General features: G+C 41.9%; 6 protein-coding genes across 9 annotated transcripts in view; 3 read left to right on the forward strand and 3 right to left on the reverse strand.

The window, feature by feature from the left end:
• Nucleotides 1–9,328, reverse strand: part of LOC128252240 (uncharacterized) — a 26,608-nt gene extending 17,280 nt beyond the window's left edge. The window contains exons 1-5 of one of the 4 annotated variants that reach the window (XM_052979810.1): nucleotides 7,542–8,041; nucleotides 5,078–5,810; nucleotides 4,261–4,492; nucleotides 1,111–1,224; nucleotides 163–423 (exon numbers count right to left, since the gene is read on the reverse strand). In XM_052979810.1, the coding sequence (XP_052835770.1) occupies nucleotides 163–423; nucleotides 1,111–1,224; nucleotides 4,261–4,492; nucleotides 5,078–5,661 (1,191 nt within the window). In that variant the 5' untranslated portion in view covers nucleotides 5,662–5,810; nucleotides 7,542–8,041. Of the gene's footprint in view, nucleotides 1–162; nucleotides 424–1,110; nucleotides 1,225–4,260; nucleotides 4,493–5,077; nucleotides 5,811–7,541; nucleotides 8,043–8,987 lie in introns of those variants that run through there. The other 3 variants (XM_052979807.1, XM_052979806.1, XM_052979808.1) reach the window with 3 other exon arrangements.
• On the forward strand, nucleotides 1,231–4,242 carry LOC128252242 (uncharacterized). Its single transcript, XM_052979813.1, has 3 exons — nucleotides 1,231–2,074; nucleotides 2,482–3,642; nucleotides 3,753–4,242. The coding sequence occupies exons 1-3, from the start codon at nucleotides 1,827–1,829 to the stop codon at nucleotides 4,174–4,176; spliced, it is 1,833 nt and encodes a 610-aa protein (XP_052835773.1). The 5' UTR covers nucleotides 1,231–1,826; the 3' UTR covers nucleotides 4,177–4,242.
• A 424-nt stretch (nucleotides 9,329–9,752) lies between the features above and the next one.
• Nucleotides 9,753–14,713, forward strand: LOC128259396 (T-complex protein 1 subunit eta). The gene is made up of 5 exons (XM_052991743.1): nucleotides 9,753–9,912; nucleotides 10,092–10,352; nucleotides 10,416–11,235; nucleotides 11,424–11,747; nucleotides 14,294–14,713. Exons 1-5 carry the CDS (start codon nucleotides 9,910–9,912, stop codon nucleotides 14,518–14,520), a joined length of 1,635 nt encoding a protein of 544 aa, XP_052847703.1. The 5' UTR covers nucleotides 9,753–9,909; the 3' UTR covers nucleotides 14,521–14,713.
• LOC128259390 (uncharacterized) lies at nucleotides 11,766–13,917 on the reverse strand. The gene is made up of 2 exons (XM_052991730.1): nucleotides 13,611–13,917; nucleotides 11,766–13,546 (listed from the first exon to the last, which is right to left on the reverse strand). Exons 1-2 carry the CDS (start codon nucleotides 13,915–13,917, stop codon nucleotides 12,000–12,002), a joined length of 1,854 nt encoding a protein of 617 aa, XP_052847690.1. The 3' UTR covers nucleotides 11,766–11,999.
• A 47-nt stretch (nucleotides 14,714–14,760) lies between the features above and the next one.
• On the forward strand, nucleotides 14,761–15,716 carry LOC128259402 (uncharacterized). Its single transcript, XM_052991757.1, has 2 exons — nucleotides 14,761–15,069; nucleotides 15,133–15,716. Exons 1-2 carry the CDS (start codon nucleotides 14,856–14,858, stop codon nucleotides 15,690–15,692), a joined length of 774 nt encoding a protein of 257 aa, XP_052847717.1. The 5' UTR covers nucleotides 14,761–14,855; the 3' UTR covers nucleotides 15,693–15,716.
• A 1,426-nt stretch (nucleotides 15,717–17,142) lies between these two features.
• On the reverse strand, nucleotides 17,143–18,803 carry LOC128252870 (uncharacterized). The gene is made up of 2 exons (XM_052981023.1): nucleotides 18,371–18,803; nucleotides 17,143–18,310 (listed from the first exon to the last, which is right to left on the reverse strand). Exons 1-2 carry the CDS (start codon nucleotides 18,422–18,424, stop codon nucleotides 17,741–17,743), a joined length of 624 nt encoding a protein of 207 aa, XP_052836983.1. The 5' UTR covers nucleotides 18,425–18,803; the 3' UTR covers nucleotides 17,143–17,740.
• Between the last annotated feature and the right edge of the window lie 4,290 nt (nucleotides 18,804–23,093).

Genomic DNA, 23,093 nt, shown 5'->3' on the forward strand with positions numbered 1-23,093 from the left:
CATGTAGATACTTTGGGCTCCAAAGATACTGTATCTGGCCGAGCTCTTAACATTTAACCCGACTCTCAGGCAAGTTCAAGTGCTGCCCCCCACTCCAAAAATAAAGTTAACACAAAAAAGCCAAAGAAATAAGATACAAAAAAAAAAAAAGCACAGACTCACCTCAGGTGTAACTTGAGCCTGGCGTATGGGATTTTGCTCGACTACTATATCTGTATCTGGTTCGGTTTTAGCTTTTGTTTCTCCCACTGGCTTCGAAGTGGGTTTCTTTGGCTTTTGGCTCGTTTCGTTGGGGTTCGTTTTGGGTTTCGTCGTCGCTGGCACTTTGGCTTCATTTTGCCTCTGCTTCTTGGGACTCTGCAGTGCCAGCAAGTCCTTCCTCAGTTGTCCTATATTACGTTCTTTGGTCTTTATTTCCTCTAGCTGTAAGCAAAGTTGCAAAGATCAGTGGCGTTCACATGTAATTGATGTAGAGACCTGTTTGAATAAACTGTATTTTCATATCTGAAACATAATAAACATAAATTCTTCTATTTTACACAATAAGTTATTACTTAGATACAGTATACGATTCCTGCAATGTTTATAATTTAAACTTTAATGTAATAAGTATACGTTCAAATTTAAGGAAAATGTACAAAAAATCCCAAATCCATTTAACATAATGTAACTATTTTAAGTGCAAATAATTGCCCTTACACAAACAAAAATTGATGAAAATGTATATACACATTATTTTTTATAAGCCTTTTGTGAAGTAAATAAAAAAAGAAGATTATGAGATTTTATGCAATGTAATGTAATATGACCTTTTTTTAATTTGTCTGTGTCCATACAAAATCTAAATAGGTGATAAATGTTAGGGAAATCAAATACTTATAAAACATATATACATTATGCAAGCTAGTTAAGAAAAAATGACCTGTTTCTTGCTGTGCAAATTCAAAATGCATGTATGAATTTCAATGGTTGTATGAAAAGTTGCCCGTCCGCTTCTGAACCGCCGGGTTCCGTTCCGTACCGCTCGCCCCCCTCCCCTTCCCCTTCCCCTTCTTGGCCAACTTTTTTTATTTTTTGGTGACCCGTTAGCAGCCGCTACGCACAACTTACCAAACGTGTTATTTCAATTTTGGCTGATTTCTGTATGTGAGTCAATCGGTTTTCGTACGCGTTCTTCAATTGCCGCATATCGGCAGCCTTGAGTCTATCAGCCTGCCCCATAATCTGCAAGAAATGGTCGAATCATATACAAATGCGTGCTGCCAACTTTCGGACTGGGTGGTTGTGGTTCCAAGCAGCGGGATGGGCCAAAAGCAAGTTAATCCATGCTGTTAGTTTGCACTTTGCGATTAGGTCGCACATCCATTAACCAAACGAGACACAAAAACACACAAAAATGCTACAAAAAGAACGAGAAATGAAAGTTCTCGGCACAGTCGAAGAAGCACATACCCTTTAAAAGGCGTGTTAAAATATTAAATACAGAAGCTAGCGAAAGACTTTCACTCAGTTGGGTGCTAATGAATTATGAAGCATTTTTTAAATACATCGCATATTCTGGAGCATTAAACAGAGTTCCTATAAAATGTACATTTTATCGTTTTTAAAATAGAAATTCAGCATAATCTAATAATAAACATGGACCATGGTATACAGTGACTTAAACTAAAAGGTCTTCCAAAGGGTATGAGAAGCGCAAAAGATATGGCACAATATTTGCTCAATATTTGCCGATATGGCAAGCATTAAGGAAATTGCTATATCGAAATTGGCTCTGGGTATAAAAACAAAGGTGCCATCGGTCTCGACAAACAGTTGGCATTGCAATGGCCATCCTGTGGCCAAGACAGCTCCTGCTCCTGACCATCCTGGCACACGTGGGCTGGGCAGGTGAGAATCGCATTCCGTTGAACTTCAATAAGAGCTCCCACCTGATGGTCAAGATGAGCGAGATCCTTTGTAGGGCTCAGATTAAGGTGTTATTCGTTTACTTCGAGAACCAAACTTCGCAAGAGCACACGGGCCAGATTCTGCGAGAGGTGACCAAGTGCGACATATCCTACATATCGCTAAGGTTAGCTATTCTCTTATAATAATAGACCTAAGTTAAACTTATCTGCACAAAAAAGTATCAATTTGATATTCTTAGGTCAACATGCACCTATAATTTTTACCCATGAATAGTGAAAAATTCTTATTGATACACTGCTATTTTTCGTAACCTGTCAAGGTAATACCCCAATTTATGAAGACCATTTTAAAACGCAATTTAAGAAAAATAAGTTTCATTTCATGTAAATTATGTTTCTGTGTCCTGCCTTTAGAGTTATATAAAACACTTAAGTTTTTATTTCTCTACAGGTGTTTAAAAAGTTTTTTAGTATTTATCTACCTAATATTAACTAGACAGTCACTTCAATCTATACAGACTAAAGGAAATTTACATTTTTAAATGTCTTTTGAAATGTTCTACCTTGCCAGAAATCAAAATGGGCCACTGGAGGCTGTCAAGGATGACGGAATACTCATGTACATGGTGATGATCATCACGAACATATCGCAACCGTTGGAACTGTCGCTGATCCGAAAGAAATCCGCTGCCAAGCACCGATCTCATGTATTTTTATTGGTAAGCGATTCTGATAACGTATCCGACGCCTGGATGCGGGCCAGTTTCCAGCAGTTCTGGAAGATCTGGCTGCTGAACATCGTTATCCTCTACTGGCGGGATAATCGACTGTATGCCTATCGTTACAATCCCTTTACGGACAACTACTTGATACCGGTGGACCATGAGCCGGATGGAGTGCCCACATTGGAGCAGCTCTTCCCCAAAACAATACCCAATATGCAGAGGAAGCCCCTGAGGATGTGCATCTACAAGGACGATGTTAGGGCAATATTCTGGAGGCAGGGAATTATCCTTGGCACAGATGGATTGCTGGCGGGCTATGTGGCCGAGAGATTGAATGCCACCATGATGATAACCCGTCCGCACTCCTACAATAACCACAATCTCAGTTCGGATATATGTTTTCTGGAGGTGGCCAAGGAGTATGTGGATGTGGCCATGAACATACGCTTCTTGGCTCCGGATACCTTTCAAAAACTGGCGGAGAGTACGGTTTCCCACATGCGCGACGACCTGTGCGTGATTGTGCCGAAGGCCAAGACGGCTCCTACTTTCTGGAATATATTCAGATCATTCGGCACATCGGTTTGGGCCCTTATCCTCGCATCTGTTCTGGTGGGAAACGTTTTCTGCTACATCCTGCAGGCTGGAGTGGGTCGCGCTCCCATGATACTCTTCGCCGGCGCTTTAACCATGCCCATGGCTAACATACCACGAAACCACTCAATTCGCTTATTCCTCATATTCTGGCTCTATTTTGGACTGCTCATCTGCTCGGCTTTCAGGGGTAATCTGACCAGCATGATGGTGCTGCAGCCATATTTGCCGGACATTAACCAGCTGGGTGCTTTGGCCAGCTCTCACTATCGCATCCTCATTCGTCCGAGGCACATAAAACACATCCGGCATTTCCTTACCCTGGGACATCAGTACGAGGCCAGGATCCGGGAACTAATGCTGGAAGTTCCAGATGTCCAGATGTACGAAATGATGAAGAACAATGATATAAGGTATGGTTAACATAGCACTCATAAACCAGCTAAATTCTTAATTTACTTTTAAGTCAGTGTTCCATTAATATTATATTTAGAAAAATTAATAATTCAATTTGTATCCCCAGATACGCGTATTTGGAGAAGTACCACATCGGGCGCTTCCAGGTGAACAACCGGATGCACATGCACCTGGGTCGACCGCTCTTCCACCTGATGAACAGCTGCCTGGTGCCCTTTCACGCCGTCTATATAGTGCCCTACGGATCGCCCTACCTGGGCTTCCTGGACTCGCTAATCCGGAGCTCGCATGAGTTTGGATTCGAGCGATATTGGGACCGCATCATGAACTCCGCCTTCATTAAATCGGGAATGAAGGTGGTCAATCGGCGGCGGGGCAGCAGCGGCGATGATAAGGTGGTCCTTAAGCTGGAACACTTTTACGCCGTATTCGCTTTGTGGCTGGTGGGGATCGGGCTGGCATGCATTGTGCTGGCCTGGGAACACTTGACCCACAACTACAATTTGACGGTTACAAAGCGGCGGCACTAACTATCGCATGCAACATGCAATGACTGCGATGGTGATGGTGATGATGATGATGATGGTGATGATGACGATGTGGCATCCACTTACCTGGGTCTTCTCCTCCTTGCTGCGATTCGCTTCCTTCAGCACGGCGATCTCGTTAGTCAGTCTTTGGATTTCATAGTTGATGAGGCCATCGGCGGTCACGTGAGTGCCGGCCGAGTCTGGGCCCGATTCAATAGGCTTCTTTGCCCCATTGCTCTTCTTGGCAATGTCCAGCGCGTGCTGCAGTTTCTTCGCCTCGCTTTTCCACCGACGACTATCTGCGTCATTCTGGGCTCTGGTGCAAAAAAAGCAAGATAAATTGTAGATTTAAAATACGTAAACAAAGTCAACATTTGATTAGCTATCTAAAATATTTAACATTGCATTGATATGAAAGAAATGAAAACTATTTGCAGATTTAAAAATATACGGAAAACAATTCACTAAGCTATATACTTTAAGTACTTAATATTTGTAGAAAAAATCATTCAAATACATGTGATTTAAATGCTTGCAAAAATAAGCAGAAATCTGATTTTTCAGCGATATATAATCTGTAAATTTCTTTGAGGCTCCACAAGCCCATACTATTGTTTATATACTTGCATGCACTGTTTTTTATATTCTGTTGTTGCTTGGCAGATTAATTTTCAGAGTCTACTGATTGCCGATCGTCTCATAAATCAAAGGTCAGTTAATGTCGCAGTGCATTAATGTATAGGAATGTATTATTTAATTTGAAAGGTGCTCAAAGTTTAAGATGTTATGAAACAAAATTGGGATCAAACATCTATTTATTTCTGGTTCTTTAAAGTATTTTTATTGTCAATGAAAACAGCAATAACAATTTTAACTTCTTGGTTTGTATTACGTAACTTACCTCAGAGCCCTCACTGCACCGCGTTCTGTGATCAGGCTGGACTTAAGTTCATTAACCTCCAGACGAAGTTGCTCAGTAAGGGCATTTAGCTTCTGGATGGTGTCCAGATTCTCCTGCAGCTTTCTCTTGATCCTCTGCGGAGGTGCTGCTATCACATTTGTGGTCGTTACGCCACCAATTATTACGGGACGCTCCCGTTCCCGATCTTTTTCAACCTTTCCTATTTGCTTGGTTGATACAGTTGTGGATGGGCTCCTTTCGGCCTCGAAGGATTGGGTATCCTGGGGTCGCAGTTTTCCGCGACACTGCAGCTGGATGCCCTCGATGCGGGTGCGTTTCTCCTGATTCACCGTATCGCCCACGGAAGTGAGGCTGGTGCTCAGTTTCTTCTTGCGCTTCAATTTGTTCTTGGCCATCGTTTGCCAGTCTTCGATATCGTGCTTTTCCGTTTGAAAGCTCTCTTTAAGTTTGGAGCCAGGATCCGTCCTGCGCGACACAGTCCCATTGTGCGGCGCCAGGATATGGGCGGTCCTGCTCAGATTGCATCCCTTGCTAGAGGTCGTTTTGAATTGGTTTTCAGCCATTTTTATGTATCTTCAGTATATAAAAATGTTGCCGTCGTTTTTTTTTTTTTTGGGTTTCCGTTTTCTCAAACACTGCATATGCGGTACGTTCCGACCCTTACGAAAGTCCCTGCTATACTTCACCTGGTCATCGTTGGATTCTCCTCAATCTGTAATAGAAACGAAGGAAATTAATCTTGGTCGTTAAACTAAAAACTAACCATTTTATACAAATTTTAATTAAACTGTATTTATTTGTGTAAAGTTTATTTTAAGCTGTATAAATCGGTTTTTTTTTTGTATTTTAGCGTTACTTGTAACAGGTTTCTCGTGTTACCATTAAAGGTACATTTACATTTACGTTATTTCGGTATTTATTGTTTCTTCAAATGCTTTATTTATATTTTATAACTCATTTTAAAATCTATAAATAATACAATGAATGTTAAAATGTTAACCACAAAAATGCTTTTTTTTATATATGAAATATGTTTTTTAAACAAATAACGTTTTTTCAGTAATCTTTATAAAGACATGCGTTGAAAAAGTATTCAGAAATCAAAGTCTTTGCCCGCAAGGAGGCTACATCTTCTCAAGAGCGGAGATTCTCCTTTGTCTGGCTGCATTTCAATGGCTTCTGTTTAGCCGTTGACTTTTCAACGCTTTTCCTCGCTGGCCTGAACCAATCAACAAGTATGCCCCATTATTGATTTACGGGGAAAAGCTTTTTCTGCCATTTCGCCACAATGGGTCGGGCCACACATGAATGAAAAGAAAACACATCGGCAACCCTGGGACTGGGAAGTGGTTTACGATGCGAATTGCGTTGGGTTTACCAAATAAACTGGTCCCGAATGGCGTTTCCTAGTGACGTCATGTGGCGCGCCTTTCGAATAGAACAAATAGAGTACATGTGTTATTTTTCAGGCTCCCCTCTGGGGGCTCTTTACACGCAATAAAAACGTTTTTCATTACTAGACTTTTTCTAGAGCAAAATTCTTTGCATTGCGCCCACATCCGCTCGAAAGATTATAACAAAGCATCTATATATATTGTATGGGGTGCCCTCAGTTCATAAAATGCTCTGCTCTCCGAGATTTCTGTCCGATCATCTTTATCAAGGCCGCGATCTATATGTGTATGCATTACGACAGATGTGTGTACTTGGCAACCTTCTGGCGCTTAATTGGAATTTGATTTGTTTCCCTAACACACTCCATTAGGTGTTTATGGGGAGTGATTTTAAGTGGGTGGTGCCCAAGATTATTACTTTTTTGTTACCTATATAAATCAAGGAACTTATCTCTTAACAAGAACCATGATTTTACTTTAAAAACCAATGTTTGAACTGCGTGGGATTGTTAAGCAGAGGAAAAGAAAATACTATGTTATAAATATTATCAATACGATATAAATACTGTTATCTATCTCAATGGTAAAATTGCTAAATATGTATTACAATTTCACCAGTGATCGCTCTAATGGATTTGATATTTATTGTGTGGTGTAGGTTTACAATATTAAGTTTACTTTTAAGCTTGAAGGCTGGAAAAGATAATGGCTCTCATGTTGCATTTAATTTAATTAAATTAAAAAGAGCTGCCCCCAGTCAACTCGTTAATAAAGTGTTTTTGGGACGACATACACGCCATGGTAACATCACAGCCTCGGTGTGACCGGCTTGGATGGGATTGGTTTCTGTGCGAGCGAAGCCACCCACTCGATTACCATATACCATGCCATCCACATGGGCAGATGAAAGCTGAAAGTCTCTTTTTTGCTCTTTAAGTATGTATATTTTCAGACATATATCAATTTGAAAATATTGCCAAACGATGAGTCGGACAGCCGACGAGTGTACAGTCTTTTCGGCTGATTCACTGAAGATCACGTATACGCACCATTAGCACTGAAATCCTTGGGCGTCGTAGACCAAAGTTTGGCGTGCCTTAAACTTGTTTATATAGTATATATAGTTCACTCACTCACTCGCCCGACGATGTTGTAATGTAAACAGTCAATTTACTGCCTCTCTACCACTGTTTCTTGCAGTGTAATGACGTCAGTACTTTAATTTTTCATCGAATTTTTTCGCGCACAGACCAAGTAGAATATTGTCGGTATTTGGAGCAGTTCTTCGACAATTGTTTCGCAGAATTTCCTATATTTCATTTAAATAATTCACAGAGTTCGTTACAGGAAGCACGCAATGTTTCTTAGTAGTTACACAAGTTCGTCGGATTGTAAGTGAGTTTTGTTCGTTTCGTTGGGGTGTATCTCAATTAGTTGCAATTTATGAAAAATTTTAAATTAAAAGAAGTGTTCTATACTAGCTTAAATTTCGTTTGCTCGGCGATAGCAGAGATCTTTCGTTTCGGCCGGACACCGATTGACTAACTCGGCCTCTCGAGCTTTCGCAAGCTCTTTCACATTTGCCTCCATTTCCATTTAATTAAGGAGAGCTTTGCCATTTATTGATGCAGTTCTTGGGGCTACGGGGTGGTAAAGCTCAGGCCCACAATACTATATGTGCGTGCCCCAAAGAATGGCGGACGTAGAGCCGGAAGAGGCAATTTATTGAAAGCCGAATTCATAACAAAAACAAACCATCCGCTTGCGTATTAATAACCAAAATATGCACACAACCCGCTACGAGTGCGGTCAAAATAAAGGCACACCGAAAGAAAAGATATCATAAACGATAATCGATTGAATATTAATGCAGTCCATGTAAACCTTAATCTTAGGCTGTGAGAATAGATAAGATAAAAAACTTTTTGACAACAATAAAATTATTTTTTTATCTGCCCACTGAAAACTATCTAAGTATACATGTTTTTGTACGCTTCCGTATGAATGAATGGCATATTTTTTTTTTGTATTGTTACAAAGCATTTGTGCTGGTCTAAGATTAATTTCAATCTAAAAACGTGACACTAAAACTGTCGAAAATGTCACATTTTTTTTAGACCATAAATGATTAATTTTTACTAAGGTTTTATATATTTTTTGTCTTAAACAGTGAAAATTTAACCTATTGCATTGAAATAGAAACTTAAAATATGAAAGAAATTCTATTTGGACTTCAACTTTAATTCCGAATTTATGAACCCACGCCTGTTGTATGAATGTATGAATGACCCCCCAACAGCTGAAACTTCACAAATCACACACAAATTTGACAGTCGCCTTAACGACACAATGAATGATGGACACAATTAGAACACATTCGGATTCCAGTTTGTCAACAGATTGGAAATCTAAATAAAAGCACAAAAGGGGAAATTAAACTTTGCACTGTGAATGTGAATGCCTTATCATCTGGTAGCTTCCACCACTTTACTTACTCAGTGTCTGCAGTTTTCATAGCCGATTTTCCGAGAATCAGAATCCTGGCACGTTTCGTAATCACTTGGCAATTTCTGGGCTAGTATCCATTGACATCTCTTGTGGTCCGTTGTCGTCGTTAGAAGTAGTCTTGAGCAACTAAAATTCCAATTCCACATGACCGAATTAGATTTAGACTGCCGCCTGCCTCCATTTGAACCTAATTTCGGTTGAACGTTCTAGCGTTTTGGCCTTTAAACGACTCTTATTTTATTTTCCATTTAATTATAATTATTGCTCGGTGCACAACTCACTCAAGTTGAGCGGTAGGAGCAAACTGAAGATGCGGCGCACATTCTAAAATGGAATAAGCGACATGCGTGCGTGCATCGCCAAATTTATATAAATAGAAAGAATCACAAATCTATATTTGAAGTTAGGAGCATTTTCAAAAAACCGCTCACCGGTCAACAGTGACGTCAAGAAAATATCGATAAGAGACTTCACTTTCAGCAATCAATTACGATTGTTACTTAAATTTGGATAATTTAAAATAACTTAATTTTACATTTTTTTATTTACAATTAATAAGGATTTAAAAATTGCTGGATCGAATAAGTTTTAATTAGGTATTGTGATCTAAATAGACAATTAAGTAAACTTTTAAAAAAAAATTAAATGTTTTGTAACTTTTAGTTAATTGGCTAAAAAAAAAAACTGAAATATGCGTATTCAAATTCCGCTTAAAAAGTGCGCCAGCTCTAGGAACAAACGTCTACACTGGCAGCAATAATCGATTAAAGGCGAAATGATATCGATGTATCGATAGGTCCATTACTCATCGCGGAAAACGTGAACGAAAAGCAACTTGCCGCCTGTCTGCTAGGAAATTCATTTTTTTAAACTGTTTTACGTGGAAACGGCCAGCCCCATCACACAAATATGGTAAGTCCAGCTGCAAATAACCCAAGGATGGTCACGGTATTCCAAATCAAGGATCCACTTGCGAGCGGCATGCGAACGTAAACATAACCTGCAAAGAAGCTTCTCGCAAGCCGACGACATCTGCTGACTAATTGGAGGCTTTTCACTATATATTCCGCTATATCCGTTCGATCCCATAGCAACCGCAAATCGTGCTCCTGAAGGAAGGCACCGACACGTCGCAGGGCAAGCCGCAACTGGTGTCCAACATCAATGCCTGCCAGTCGATCGTCGACGCAGTGCGCACCACCCTGGGACCCCGCGGCATGGACAAGCTGATTGTGGATGCCCACGGCAAGGCGACGATCTCCAACGATGGGGCCACCATCATGAAGCTGCTGGAGATCATTCACCCGGCGGCCAAGACTCTGGTGGACATTGCCAAGTCACAAGACGCCGAGGTAAGTGCTTGCCCCCCCCCGGAGCACGTGACTCAGCTAAAGCTCTGATTTTGGTTACTCCAGGTGGGCGATGGCACCACATCCGTGGTTCTGCTGGCCGGCGAGTTCCTCAAGCAGGTGAAACCCTTCGTGGAGGAGGGCGTCCATCCGCGCATTATCATCAAGGCCATCCGCAAGTCGCTGCAGCTCTGCATGGACAAGATCAACGAAATGGCCGTCCAGATTGTCGAACAGTCCAAGGAGGACCAGCGCGCTCTGCTCGAGAAGTGCGCGGCCACGGCCATGTCCTCCAAGCTGATCCATCAACAGAAGGACTTCTTCTCCCGCATCGTGGTAGAGGCCGTGCTCTCGCTGGATGAGCTGCTGCCCTTGAACATGATTGGCATCAAGAAGGTGACCGGCGGTTCGCTGGAGGAGTCGCAGCTGGTGTCGGGCGTGGCCTTCAAGAAGACCTTCTCGTACGCCGGCTTCGAAATGGCACCCAAATCCTACGACAAGTGCAAGATTGCCCTGCTCAACATCGAGCTGGAGCTGAAGGCCGAGCGTGACAATGCCGAAATCCGCGTGGACAATGTCAAGGAGTACCAGAAGGTGGTGGACGCCGAGTGGCAGATCCTCTACAATAAGCTGGCCAAGATCCACGAGTCTGGCGCCAATGTGGTGCTCTCCAAGCTGCCCATCGGCGATGTGGCCACACAGTATTTCGCCGACCGCGACATTTTCTGCGCCGGCCGCGTTCCTGAGGAGGATCTCAAGCGCACCATGAAGGCCTGTGGTGGAGCCGTCATGACGACGGCCAACGACATCAAGCCCAGCGTTCTGGGCCTGTGCGAGCACTTCGAGGAGCGCCAGGTGGGCGGCGAACGTTTCAATCTCTTCCAAGGTAAAAAGCTACCAAACTATATAAAATATAAAGCGCCATTTATGTTTTGATAATTTTGTTAATGTAAATGTGATTATTAGCAAATAGATCTTAGGCACATTTTCAAGCCCTAAATGGCTTTAGCTTTGCAAGTACTATATTGCAGACCTTTTGTTTTTAACTTATTTCATATTGATGTTTCTCAACAGGCTGTCCCAATGCCAAGACGAGCACTCTGATCCTGCGTGGAGGTGCCGAGCAGTTCCTGGAGGAGACCGAGCGCTCACTCCATGACGCCATCATGATCGTGCGCCGCACCATCAAGCACGACTCCGTGGTGGCTGGAGGCGGTGCCATCGAGATGGAGCTGTCCAAGCTGCTGCGTGACTACTCCCGCACCATTGCCGGCAAGGAGCAGCTGCTGATCGCCGCCATTGCCAAGGGCCTGGAGATCATTCCGCGCCAGCTGTGCGATAATGCCGGCTTCGATGCCACCAACATTCTCAACAAGTTGCGCCAGAAACACGCCCAGGGTGAGTACTCCAAAATCGTTGATCATCATAACATTTATTACTTTTGGAGTTTAACAAATACTTATCGGAATTTACATATTAGCAAGAAACGCAATATTTTTGTCATTATTTGATACTTTACTCTAATGGGTAAGCACAGTACTTCAATTTACTACTACAAATATGTATCTTCAAACAGCTTTAGTTTGTATTTTTTTAAGCACTTTTTACAATCCATTTTAATTCGCTTGATATACAAAATTGTTTTTCTGGCTACTTCTTGAGCTGCTCATGCCAGAGTCGGAAGCAGGGTTCCTGGCACAGACCTGGCTTGTCCGGACAAGAGTTGCACATGAACTTGCTAAACTGCAGCATTCCGCCTTTGTGGCAGTGACGACAGTTCTTTCGAGCCGGCTTTCCGTTCTGCTGGATGAGCACGGGTTCGTGCCTCACGGCCTTTAGCTTGGCCTCGGCCACCGCCTTGTCCTTCACCTTTTCTTGTGCGTCTGCCTTGTGGGGACTGACTGTCATAGGTTCGCTGATCACTTCCTCTTTCAGCAGCGACTTGATTATGACCACCCGATACTCCGAATAACTTTTAAGGTGTCCACCTCGCGGATTCTGGCTATTGGCCAGGTACAGCAAATAGGCATTGTAGACAAGTATATTGAGTAGAAATATGCCCACTTTCTTGGCGGCCGGAATCTCCTGGCATGCCGGTTGATAGTGGATCAGATGCTGCCGACTCTCGTTGCCGGGGCGCAGTTGCCAGTCCAACTCCTGAATCAACTTGGGCCTGGCGTTCGTCTTTTGCATCGATAACTCCTTGGCATAAATGGCCAAACAGTCGGAGCTGAAGAAGTAGAAGCTCTTCGCCCGACGTCGCCACTTGGCCATCATCAGAGATTTGGCATAGCTGGTGGAGATACTGTTCGAATCTAAACGCTGATGCACCAAGGCCTTGCTATTGCCATATCTATTCCTGTCCAGCAGTCCAGTGCAGTAGGTGCTCCTCTTGGCCAGCTCATGGGCCAGGCCATAGCTGCCATAGAACTTTGAGACGTACACGGTGCGTCCTCCATGGTGGTCCTGCATTAGCTTCAGAGCCAACTCGGTTCGGTGCTCCACCAACTGCCGGGAATTGCGCACCCAAGCCTGTGCATCCTCCTGACGCACAATCTCCGGCAGGAGCTTCACCACTAGGCCACTCTGCTCGGTTAGCATGTGCAGCAGTAGAGAGTTGGTGCGGAATTTGCTGGGCAGATCCTCCTGGTAGCTGAATCTTCCCTTCCACAAAGTGATGGGTTCATTGAGCACCAACTGCTGGCCACAAACGTACAGCTCTGCCATGCGTTCGTTAATGAAGTTTAGGAGTGGAAAGTCCTTCGGTTTGTTCTTGCTCTTTACCGGGTGCTCTGGATCAAAGTTGAAATGATGAAGCAGCTGTTGATAGCGCTCCAGGGGCATCTTTCCGGTGAACCCGACGAAGCCATAGAACATGTTGGTGCTCCAGTAATCCGAGAGGCGTTCCAGCTTCAGGTCACTCATGAGCAGGGAAAGGGCCACAAAGGTTTCCATTTCCTCGGCAGTGGCGTGCAGGGATCCGGATGCTCCATCTCCCCCCCTTTGGTTGCAGTTTGCGGCCAAGAGATTGAAGAACCTGGAGCGATCGCCCAGCATATGGTTGAAGTAGTGTATCGGGCCCTGGAAGCGTTTGGCGAATTTCAGGCCAGTTTGATGGCTGGGAGTGGGAAATTGAAAGAGCAGTCTGGAGCCCGCCTGCTGGCTGCTCCAGTCCGGGTCGTAGTAATCCGGTTCATCTGGTTGTAAAAATTGGGTAGAGGGCGTTATGTAAGCAGGGGAGGGCGGGGCAGCCACACTTACCCTGGCAGAAGACATCAGCCGCCTGGTAGTTAAGCTCCGAATAACCATCCTCGTCGGAATCGCTCTCTTGGTGATCCAACTCCGAGCGACTGACACTGGGGGCCACCTGCTGCTCCACTGCCTGCTGTAGTTGCAGCTCAGTGAGATCTGGCTTGATGTCCGCCGTACTTAGGTCATAATCCGCCAACGCCGGATAGCCGTCCAAAGGTTCTGTTTTGATGTCCACACTGCGCCGCTTCACCGGCGACCGGTGCTCATCCTGGCGCGGCTTCAGCTGCTGCTTGCGCTTCCTCCCGGAGCTGGACATTTCGCCTGGCTTTGCTTTTCTTTTCAAAACTTTGTAAACAGTGGAAATTTCTGCCACAGCAACGCGTGTTTTTTTTCGACCTCTCTGTTTCTCGCCCTCTCTCGCTCTAGTCACATGTGCTGTAGTGTGTGCTCTTTCGCACCTACTCAATTCGTTTGTTGCGCGGGCTGCGGCGGCGTTGCCACCTAGATGAAATGTTAACTCTCTAAAATCGGTGGGCAATTTGAAATGTTAACCTACGCGCCCTTACTGATTCCTACGATTGGTGTATAAATAATATTTTTAAAATTGAATAATATTATATCAATGTATATTTAAAACTTATTTATTGCTGATTTATAACTAAATCATGTTTTTTTCACTTACCTTTTTGCAGGAGGCCAGTGGTTCGGCGTCGACATCACCAAGGAGGACATCTCGGACAACTACGAGCAGTGCGTGTGGGAGCCGTCGATCATCAAAATCAACGCGCTCACGGCGGCCGCCGAGGCAGCCTGCATGATCCTTTCCGTGGACGAGACAATAAAGAGCCCAAAGGCCGGCGAAGCCCCGATGGCGGGGGGCGGTATGGGCATGGGTCGCGGCATGGGCAGGCCCATGTAAATAGAATCATTCAAAATCCAGTGAACTCTACACCCCCTAATCATCAACACTCACTTGCATTTTTCTCTTAATTTAACACGTACACGTATTACTCGGTCATACCTACGCATTTTGCACGCTTCAAAGCTAGAACAACAATAATCCACTGACCTTTCTGTATATGTTTAATAATAAAAACAAAATTGAAAACATATTTTCATAACATAAAAAACGTTTAAAAATATAATTCCGGGCAAGATGGCAACTCTTTATTAAGTGCTGTTAAGTAATTGCGGTGCTGTTAAGCGCGAACAATGCTGTAGTTGTTGATCCGTCCCGTAAACAAACAATAAATAATGGGGAACCATAAGGTTTTGCGATCGGCGGGTAGTAATTTGCGTTATTCGATGTACGAGTTTATTGAGGCGGTGCACAAGCGCTCAATTATATGGGAAAGAAGTCATCCGAACTTCCACAACCGGGAGCTGAGGGATCAGGCCTGGCAGCAAATCGGCCAAGAGCTATGCGCGAATTTCCAAAGCTCCAGTGACCCGGAGAAGCAGGAAATCGGTGGGTTCTGGCCCTGTTATTATAACTCTCGTATACCGTATAATATATTCCATTTAAATCCAGTGAAAACCCTGCTCAAACGCTGGAAAAACACGAGGGACAGCTACTTGCGGGTGAATCGGCTGCGACAAAGTGGCGAGGAGGTGGCCAGAGCTTCGTATATCTACGAAAAGGAGCTGAGTTTCCTGCTGGATGTAAAAGCAGAAACGGAGGACGACGAAGAGCTCCTGAAGGAGGAGCCCAAGCTCCAGGTCAAACGCAAACGTCTGCCAGCCGCCCACGGATCTGTGAAAACTCCAAAACGAAGGAGGAACTCTGACCAGGAATCAAGTCTAGAGTGCGCCACCAATAACCCAGCCATTCCGGATAACTTCCACTCGGTTCTGGAGGATGTGAGCTACGCAAGGGAGGATACAGTGCCTCTGGAGATCACACCCACCTCACACTTTCCTGCAGATCCACCAATATGTAGTACAAATACCGTCCCCACATCAGCACCCGCTGATCCCGACCAGGCATTCTTCGACACAATTAAGCCGCATATGCAACGAATGTGCGCTGACCGCAAGCTCGACTTTCAGATCGAAGTCTTAAAAATACTACGTAATTTTAAGCCAAACTGAATAATAACTATAAATGTGAAATCATGTTTTCGGCTTTGCATTTTAACAGAGGATACATGGCCAGTGAATAATCGTTATCGTTAATCGATTTGTGCACTAGGCGCGAAAGATTAAACGTTATTTGAAAACTCACATACAAGCTGGAACTATTTTAAGTGACGGATGCATTCGACTTTTGAAAGTTCTGAAATTTTATTGTGACGAATACTGAATAAGGTCATAAAAACCGTTCGTTGTAGGTCCAAACAGCAAATGATTTGTTTTTAATTGTATGTTTTCTAACTAAGCAATGCGAATTATTGGTATTTTCTCTTAATATAATTATAAGTATTTAATACAAATAAATTTTACTGTGCCTTGTATTATATTAATAACAATGCAGAAAACCCTATAAGGAAGCATTTACTGAAAATAAAATTAATCTGATTTTTACGCTCACTGCAACTTCAATAAAAATAAATTATAAAATTCTGAAAACATATATTTACGAGTATGTATGTTCTTAAAAGTACTTTTTAACAAATTGTGGGTATACAAAAAGGTTTTTATTTGTGTTAATTGTTAATTCCTTTGTTCTGCTACTTTACATTTCCCTTCCCCACAATAATCCCTTCCTTGGCCCGGATCTCTTTTCAATACATATTTTTAGGCCTGCAGCGATATTTTTAGTATAAACATAAGCTGTCAAAAAGATACATAAGCCATCGGATAGCCTGTGGTTCAAAGCGGTTCGACCAGTTTCGGTTGATGTTGATAAAAAAGAGCTTAAACCTGTATTCATATAGCTTGTCCCTCTTATGCCAATCGAGTTTCCATTATGTATACAGATTTCTTCATGCTTTTTGCTCAACACAAAAGCAAATTTTTTCCATTTATGGATGGTACGCGTGTTTTGTATGAGTCGATACTTCAGACGACACCCCTAAAAATAAAAGAAATCGGTGAAAACCGTTAAGGAAGCCGTAAGGGTAACTCTGAGATTTGGACTCGGTGTCGTATTTCAAGCGTTCCACTATGATGGAAGTTCCCGGGGAACCTCCTGTGGGGGGTATGGAATCGTTACCCAGAAAAACCGCCCCCATACTCCACACGACAAATGTTTCACATACTCTTGATGATTTTATTTCCCTCAAAGTCCCCCATCCACTTCCCACTTAACTGCATATGGGTTGTTGATGGCAGTGGTTGTTTCGGGTTTCGGAAATTTCGGTCTGCGATCGGGACTCTACCCTCCACTTCACCCATTAGCAACGGCTCTGGCAGCTGTTGTTCGCTATTAAATGCTCCCTTAGATCCTCGGATCCGACTACCTGCTTCGGCTGAATGGTGGAATGGGGAACTGCACTTGGAAAAACAAGACTTAGATGGATTACTTTACCAACAGTCCTCAAGTGATAATATAGTTTGCCAGCGAACATTCCAAGTACAATAGCTCGAATAGATTTCAACGTTTTTCTTTACATATTATTATCAAGGAATATTTATTGCTTCTATGGTTGATAACTTATTTGATTGTTTCCATTTGTTTTTGTGGGCAATCAATAAACATTTTGATAATAATATAACACTTTAACTGATAAGAAACTTAAAAATGTAGATGGACTTGGACTACTTCAGTTTAATAGATTTACATATTATAATGGTTTTCCCTTAAGAATCAATTGGGTTTAATAAAATACTTTTTATTTACAAATGGTAATGATTTGCACCCCGGATTTTTCCCTCAGTGTATTAAGGCATTCCCAGCGTGTGTAACGTATTTTCCAGCCTTAACGAAACCGGGCACTGAAGGAGATTTAGGTCTGCTACCCCTAGATCTATCTCCCATGGCGTACCTGTAGCAATTCTGGGCATTGCAGTGAAACCGAATAATAGACAGGAAGTCCCTTCAATGGCTTTCATTCCTTTTGAAGGACCGTGCCACCCTAGATCATGGTGCAGCGATTGTCTCGTCCGATGATGCTGGTCTTTGTCCTGCGCTATCCTAAAACTATGTATATCCCTAGCAAGGTCTGTAAGACTAAGAGCCCTAAGCAATTGGGCTGGGTTCAGGTGGAGTTATTGAGCAGAACCACCTGTGTGTTTTGGTACCTCCGCCAGGCACTCTCCACCGGATCCAAATATTCTCCGACCTCGTGTCGCTTCTTAAGAAGATCGTATTTCTCGAGGGCTAGCTTTAGGAGTACGTACTCCAGACTGCGTATTCCTCCCAAGTTGTTGGGATCTCTTAGGCCATCCACCAGGGTGACGAACTTCCTGAGCAGCTCCACCAGCTGCCCAAAGTTGGTCAGATCATCCAGGGCGGCATCCACATCGTTGACATAACGCAGACTCTGTTTGATTCTCCTGGCCAGATCGGTACTCCTGCCCGCCAAGGGTGATAGCTCCGTGTTCAGCTGCTGCACCGATCTCCGTGTATCCATCACCTTCTGCAAGGTGGCCCGATTATACTGATCCTGATCCGTCCACTGGCCCATCGGAGACCTGGTTGTCGTTTCTTCGTTGTCCACCATCGATATTTGATTGTTCTCCACAATAATGGTCTTGTCGATGGTGTCGGTCGAGTTGGGTGGCTGCTTCACATGGAAATCCAGTGAGAAGTGAAACTGCATGTTAGCCTGCAAGGATCATAGATGGGTTAGGATACCTCTGAAAGAATTTCATCACTAATTACTTGCCTGGACCAAAGTTATTGCTCCTAGGACAATGAAAATAGTCGAAGAGAACCACATCTTGCCGGCGAACTGGGATTTGTTTGACTGATTCCAAGCCGAGATCTCGCATCACACCACTCCACAATCCGATCCAAGCTTGGCATCTCGGGGCTTATCTAGCCGCGGGGTTATCTCTTTGCTCCCACTTGACCGATAACAGATCCATTCAATGAATTTTCTAGCAATAGGGGAGCCCTCGGAGTGGGGAACATTTTTCGTCGACAGACAAAGCCCAAGTCACGTGGTCGCCGAGATGAAATGTGAATACAGTGAGGTGAGCGATTGCCAACTTAAAATTATTTCAAGGTGTTTGGCATAGCAATAATTTCAATTTGTTGAGCGGTTCGTTTCTAATATGACCTTTCTGACAACTATTAAGTTCTTTGAACCAAGCTATAAAAACAGCAATACGAAAAAAACTTAGTTTGTTAAGTAATGAGTAAACAAACTAATTTGTATTAGCTAAGGGTAAAATTCAATTAATTTGAAATTCAAACAGATTTTAGAGGTTTTTAACATTTGTTCATAAAAACCAAAATAGTTCAAATTTTAAGATCTGTCTTATTGCTTTTGCCTAGTATAATTCATTTCAATTTTTGGATTAAAAAAAAATATTTGTTCGGGAGTTTACTATATTGTGACTTAAAAACAGTCTACGAATTCCATTCATATTTAGGTCCAACTAAATTTAAACTTAATTGTTTTAAGCTAAATAACGTATAGAAATATATGATCACACGTGTACAAAAAATGTCTATCAAAAACGAAAACTTATACCCACGTGGAAGTGAAATTAATAAAGCCATTAATAATAAATGATAATACCACTTTAGGAGTATCTAAATGGCATAAATATAAGTGGTTTGTGCCTGACTACTAATAATATTAACTTGCGATAAGGGATAGACACAATCTGAAATTAATTCCCACGTGGAATGTGTAGGTACTTATGTATGTGTGTATTGTACATACATACATATGTATTTAAATTTCAATTTCAGCCAAAAATTTGACTTTGTATATTATTATCAATAATGATTAGCTAAGAAATGCCAATAAGGGGACATTGAAAATTCCCAGTGTAGATTGTCCCCGTACCGAATCAGTTCCCACGTGGAAAGGCCGTATGAATGCCACTGTAAAGTGAATAAATGTGATATAAAAGTTTTGATGTGGCATGGGTAACGACATAACCCGCATGGTTATTTCGAGTACGTGAATAATCCACCTTTTTTTGGGGACTCATTTCACAAAGCCATTTCCGTTACGAGTCTCGACGAAATTTCCGACTCTCTCAAGGGTTAACATCTGCTCGATTGCTTTGCTTATCAATTTGAGGTAACAACAACCATTCATATCACTATTTTCTGTTGACGCGTGCAATAATAATTATATTGTACACAGAGCCACCACAGCGATAAGGTGCGAATCCTATCTGGGACTGAATATATAGCATGTATAGCATAGTCGGATGTTTGTTTGTGCGAAAGTATGCCTTAATTTAGAAAATGGTATCAAAGCAAAGCAGGGCAGTTCATGGAAGCCATGGCGATAGGGGCAGCTAAAGAAAAGCATAAAATAAATGCGACTACATATGCGGGGAATCAATAGTAGAAATTGCGCAGCAAAATAAAATTATTCCATTGCCTGAAATTAACAAAAGCAAAAAAAAGATGAAGAAAATAAAATAACCGTTGACACACACTCACATGATTGCCCATACATATATTACACAAGAAAAAACATTTTAAAATTATAGTTTAGGCAAAAACAAACGTCAAGCTTAAGTTCGATATGTTCAAGAAATATATGTACATATCTATGTATGTATGTTTCCGAAGCAACATTATACATTTTAAATCTTCTCTTATACCCTGCGTATTTACGTCTAGAAGTAAATATTTTTGTTTTGTGTATTCAATTTATTTTTGTATTATAATTTTTGTATTATATTTTTCTTCAGCATTTGCGTACTTTGCACGCATATTATTCACATATGGGTGTACTGAAATACAAGGGGATGGGGTGTCGGGGAGATGGGGGGGCCAGGGGGCCAGGGGGTCGTCAGAGACCAACGCACAAAACTTGTAAATACGAATGCCCTCCGTCACCCATCTCCTATCTGCTCCATCTATAAGTATCCCATCCCAGCCCACTCTGCGAACAGCGCGTGTGGCGGCAACGTGAGTTTTCGGGTTCGGATGTGTGTGTATCTTACAGATACCAATTGCGTAGATACATCTACAGGCCCAGTTCGAGACCAGTGCACGCAACTTTTTGTTTTCGATTTGCCCCGTCTCGTTTTGATACCCCGCAAAACCCGTTTGCGAAGAGAGGCTATGATAAAAGCTGATCCAATTCGACACCGTTTTATTTCAGAAATTATTTTTTTAAAAACCAGTACTCTGTCCAGGACAGAATATTAACCATAACAAATCTTGGTATTAAATTAAAAAATGTACATGCTGATAATATAATAATAATTCCGTGGTGATAAGCTTGAGTAACTTTTAACTCTTACACAATTTCAAAAGGATAAAAAATAGTTCGCGCTGTGACAAAAATCTCTTTGAACCTACATACATATGTACTTATGTAATTATTCCACATCCCAGAGTATTGGTCAATAGTACGCGTTGCAAATTGAGTTTGTAGATATTTTAAGAGAACGATGGAAAGTAGTTCAAAGTCCTACCAGAAACTCATTTGATTTTTAAAATAGTCCTGGTTTAAATTCAATAGCACTATATGTAAAAATCTTCCATATTTATGTAGAATATGTTATTATTGTAATTTCAAATAAAATTCCTTCTTGAGTAAACTACGTTTAAATGCCAATCAAAGGGTAAAGACATTTTCATAATGTCACGTTTCAGATGATTTATAGAGGTTTATTCTTTGGCTCTTAGTTTTTGTTTTTATTTATATTTTTTGCTTTTCGAACAACAATGGAAACTCTCGCAATCGCAAATTCAAGCGGACGTGAGAGCGAGAGGTAAGATAGCCCCCTTTACCGCTTGGCTCCCCTCCCCCCATCTCAACTTCCACTATCGTCGTCGCCGTTTATCGTTTGCAATTAGCTTAAGCAGAGCGCCATCAAAATAAAAGAGTAGCAGCAGAAAGCGAAATAAAAACAAAATTGTTTACGCTTTTGATTTGCTTTAAGTTTCGAGGGAAGACATACAGACATAAATGGGTATACATATGTACATATGTGCATATGTATATGATCGTATACAATACATCAAACATACATATCTCTCGGGGGTGGCCTGAAACCGTAAAAAAAAAATAATGGAAAATTAAAGAGTGCGGGTCTCAGCACAAATCATGAAAACAACGGGGGCAAAACGCTTTCAATGCTCAAATATGGACAACCCATACATTTATTTTCTTGCATTCGTTTGTCGTTTTTCAGTTCGATTGGGAGACACGAAGGTACATACATACATGCATACATACATATATAATTAAGTACGTACATATGTATGTACTTGAAACGTAGCGAAGCGGTAAACAACGACACCGAATTCAAAACCGAAGCCCATTGCCAACTTTGTGTGTTGTCTGTATATCCAGTTTTCTTTTGCGACATCGTTTATAAAGAAATCCCAAAGAGACGATGTAAAAATCAGCAACGTCAAATGCAGTGAAAAAAAATTAAACAATTGGCTGGATGAATCACTGAGAAAGCTAAATAAATGTTGATATTAATCCATATAAGATCCTTAAAATACGCATATAGGGAGTTTATTTTTTCAACAAATGGTATGGTATGGTATCAAAAAATATGATAGTGACAGCAAATTTGTTTCTGTGTAGAGCGGGAGGTGCGAGATGAGGTGATTCGAAGCACGTTTACCACTCGCAGTTTGGTGTCGGTTTTTTCTTCGAGCAACCTCTAGAGAAATCCACCTAGATAATACTAGTTTATACTGCCAGTGAGTCATGTTCGTGTTTTGCCCACTTACCTCTGAACTAAACTGATCCAAACCGCTCTCTCCACTGGCCTCCTTCTGGGATCCATCATTTTTGGGGGGTTCCATTGAAGATACAGCCACTAAACTCCTTCTAGCCCAACTCAAATTGTCCAAAATTCCAACCATATTTCACTTTAGACTTCTTAAGTTTTCTATCAGTCAAGCTCTTATTTTTTTGTATTGTAATTTGAATTATTTTGACTAATTTCTTTTGGTTGTGAAATGCTTAGCTATAAAATATTTCAACTAATTTGGTTTTTAATGGAATGGTTTTACGTATCGCCGTTGCCTTGACATTTTTTCCATATCGAAAATTTAAATAAAAAAACATTTCGTTAAATTAAGACACTACTTGAAATATTTTTTGGAAAACAAAATAGTTAAGTGGTAATGTTTTTGTAGCACCTAATCATTTTTAAATTTAAATTTGTTCAATCAAGAGAAAATAAGAGCTTTGCTTTCAATTCCAATGATTATGGCTATTATAATGGCATCTGGAGTTTCGAGCTGGACAGTTTCGGCTGTATCCGAATCGCTTTGGGGGTTTCATTGAAAATATCTTTCTCTTTGTTCACGCTTTAGGGGATTTGGGGAAATGGAGGGGATGGGAATGGGATTTTGGGGTTATATGACTGGCTGGGGTGCTTTTTGGGAGGGGATTTACACTTCGATTGTTTGATCATTAGGCATTTGTTGGGTTCGCTTGG

The sequence above is a fragment of the Drosophila gunungcola genome, chromosome 3R, assembly GCF_025200985.1.
Source record: "Drosophila gunungcola strain Sukarami chromosome 3R, Dgunungcola_SK_2, whole genome shotgun sequence".
Classification (NCBI taxonomy): domain Eukaryota; kingdom Metazoa; phylum Arthropoda; class Insecta; order Diptera; family Drosophilidae; genus Drosophila; species Drosophila gunungcola.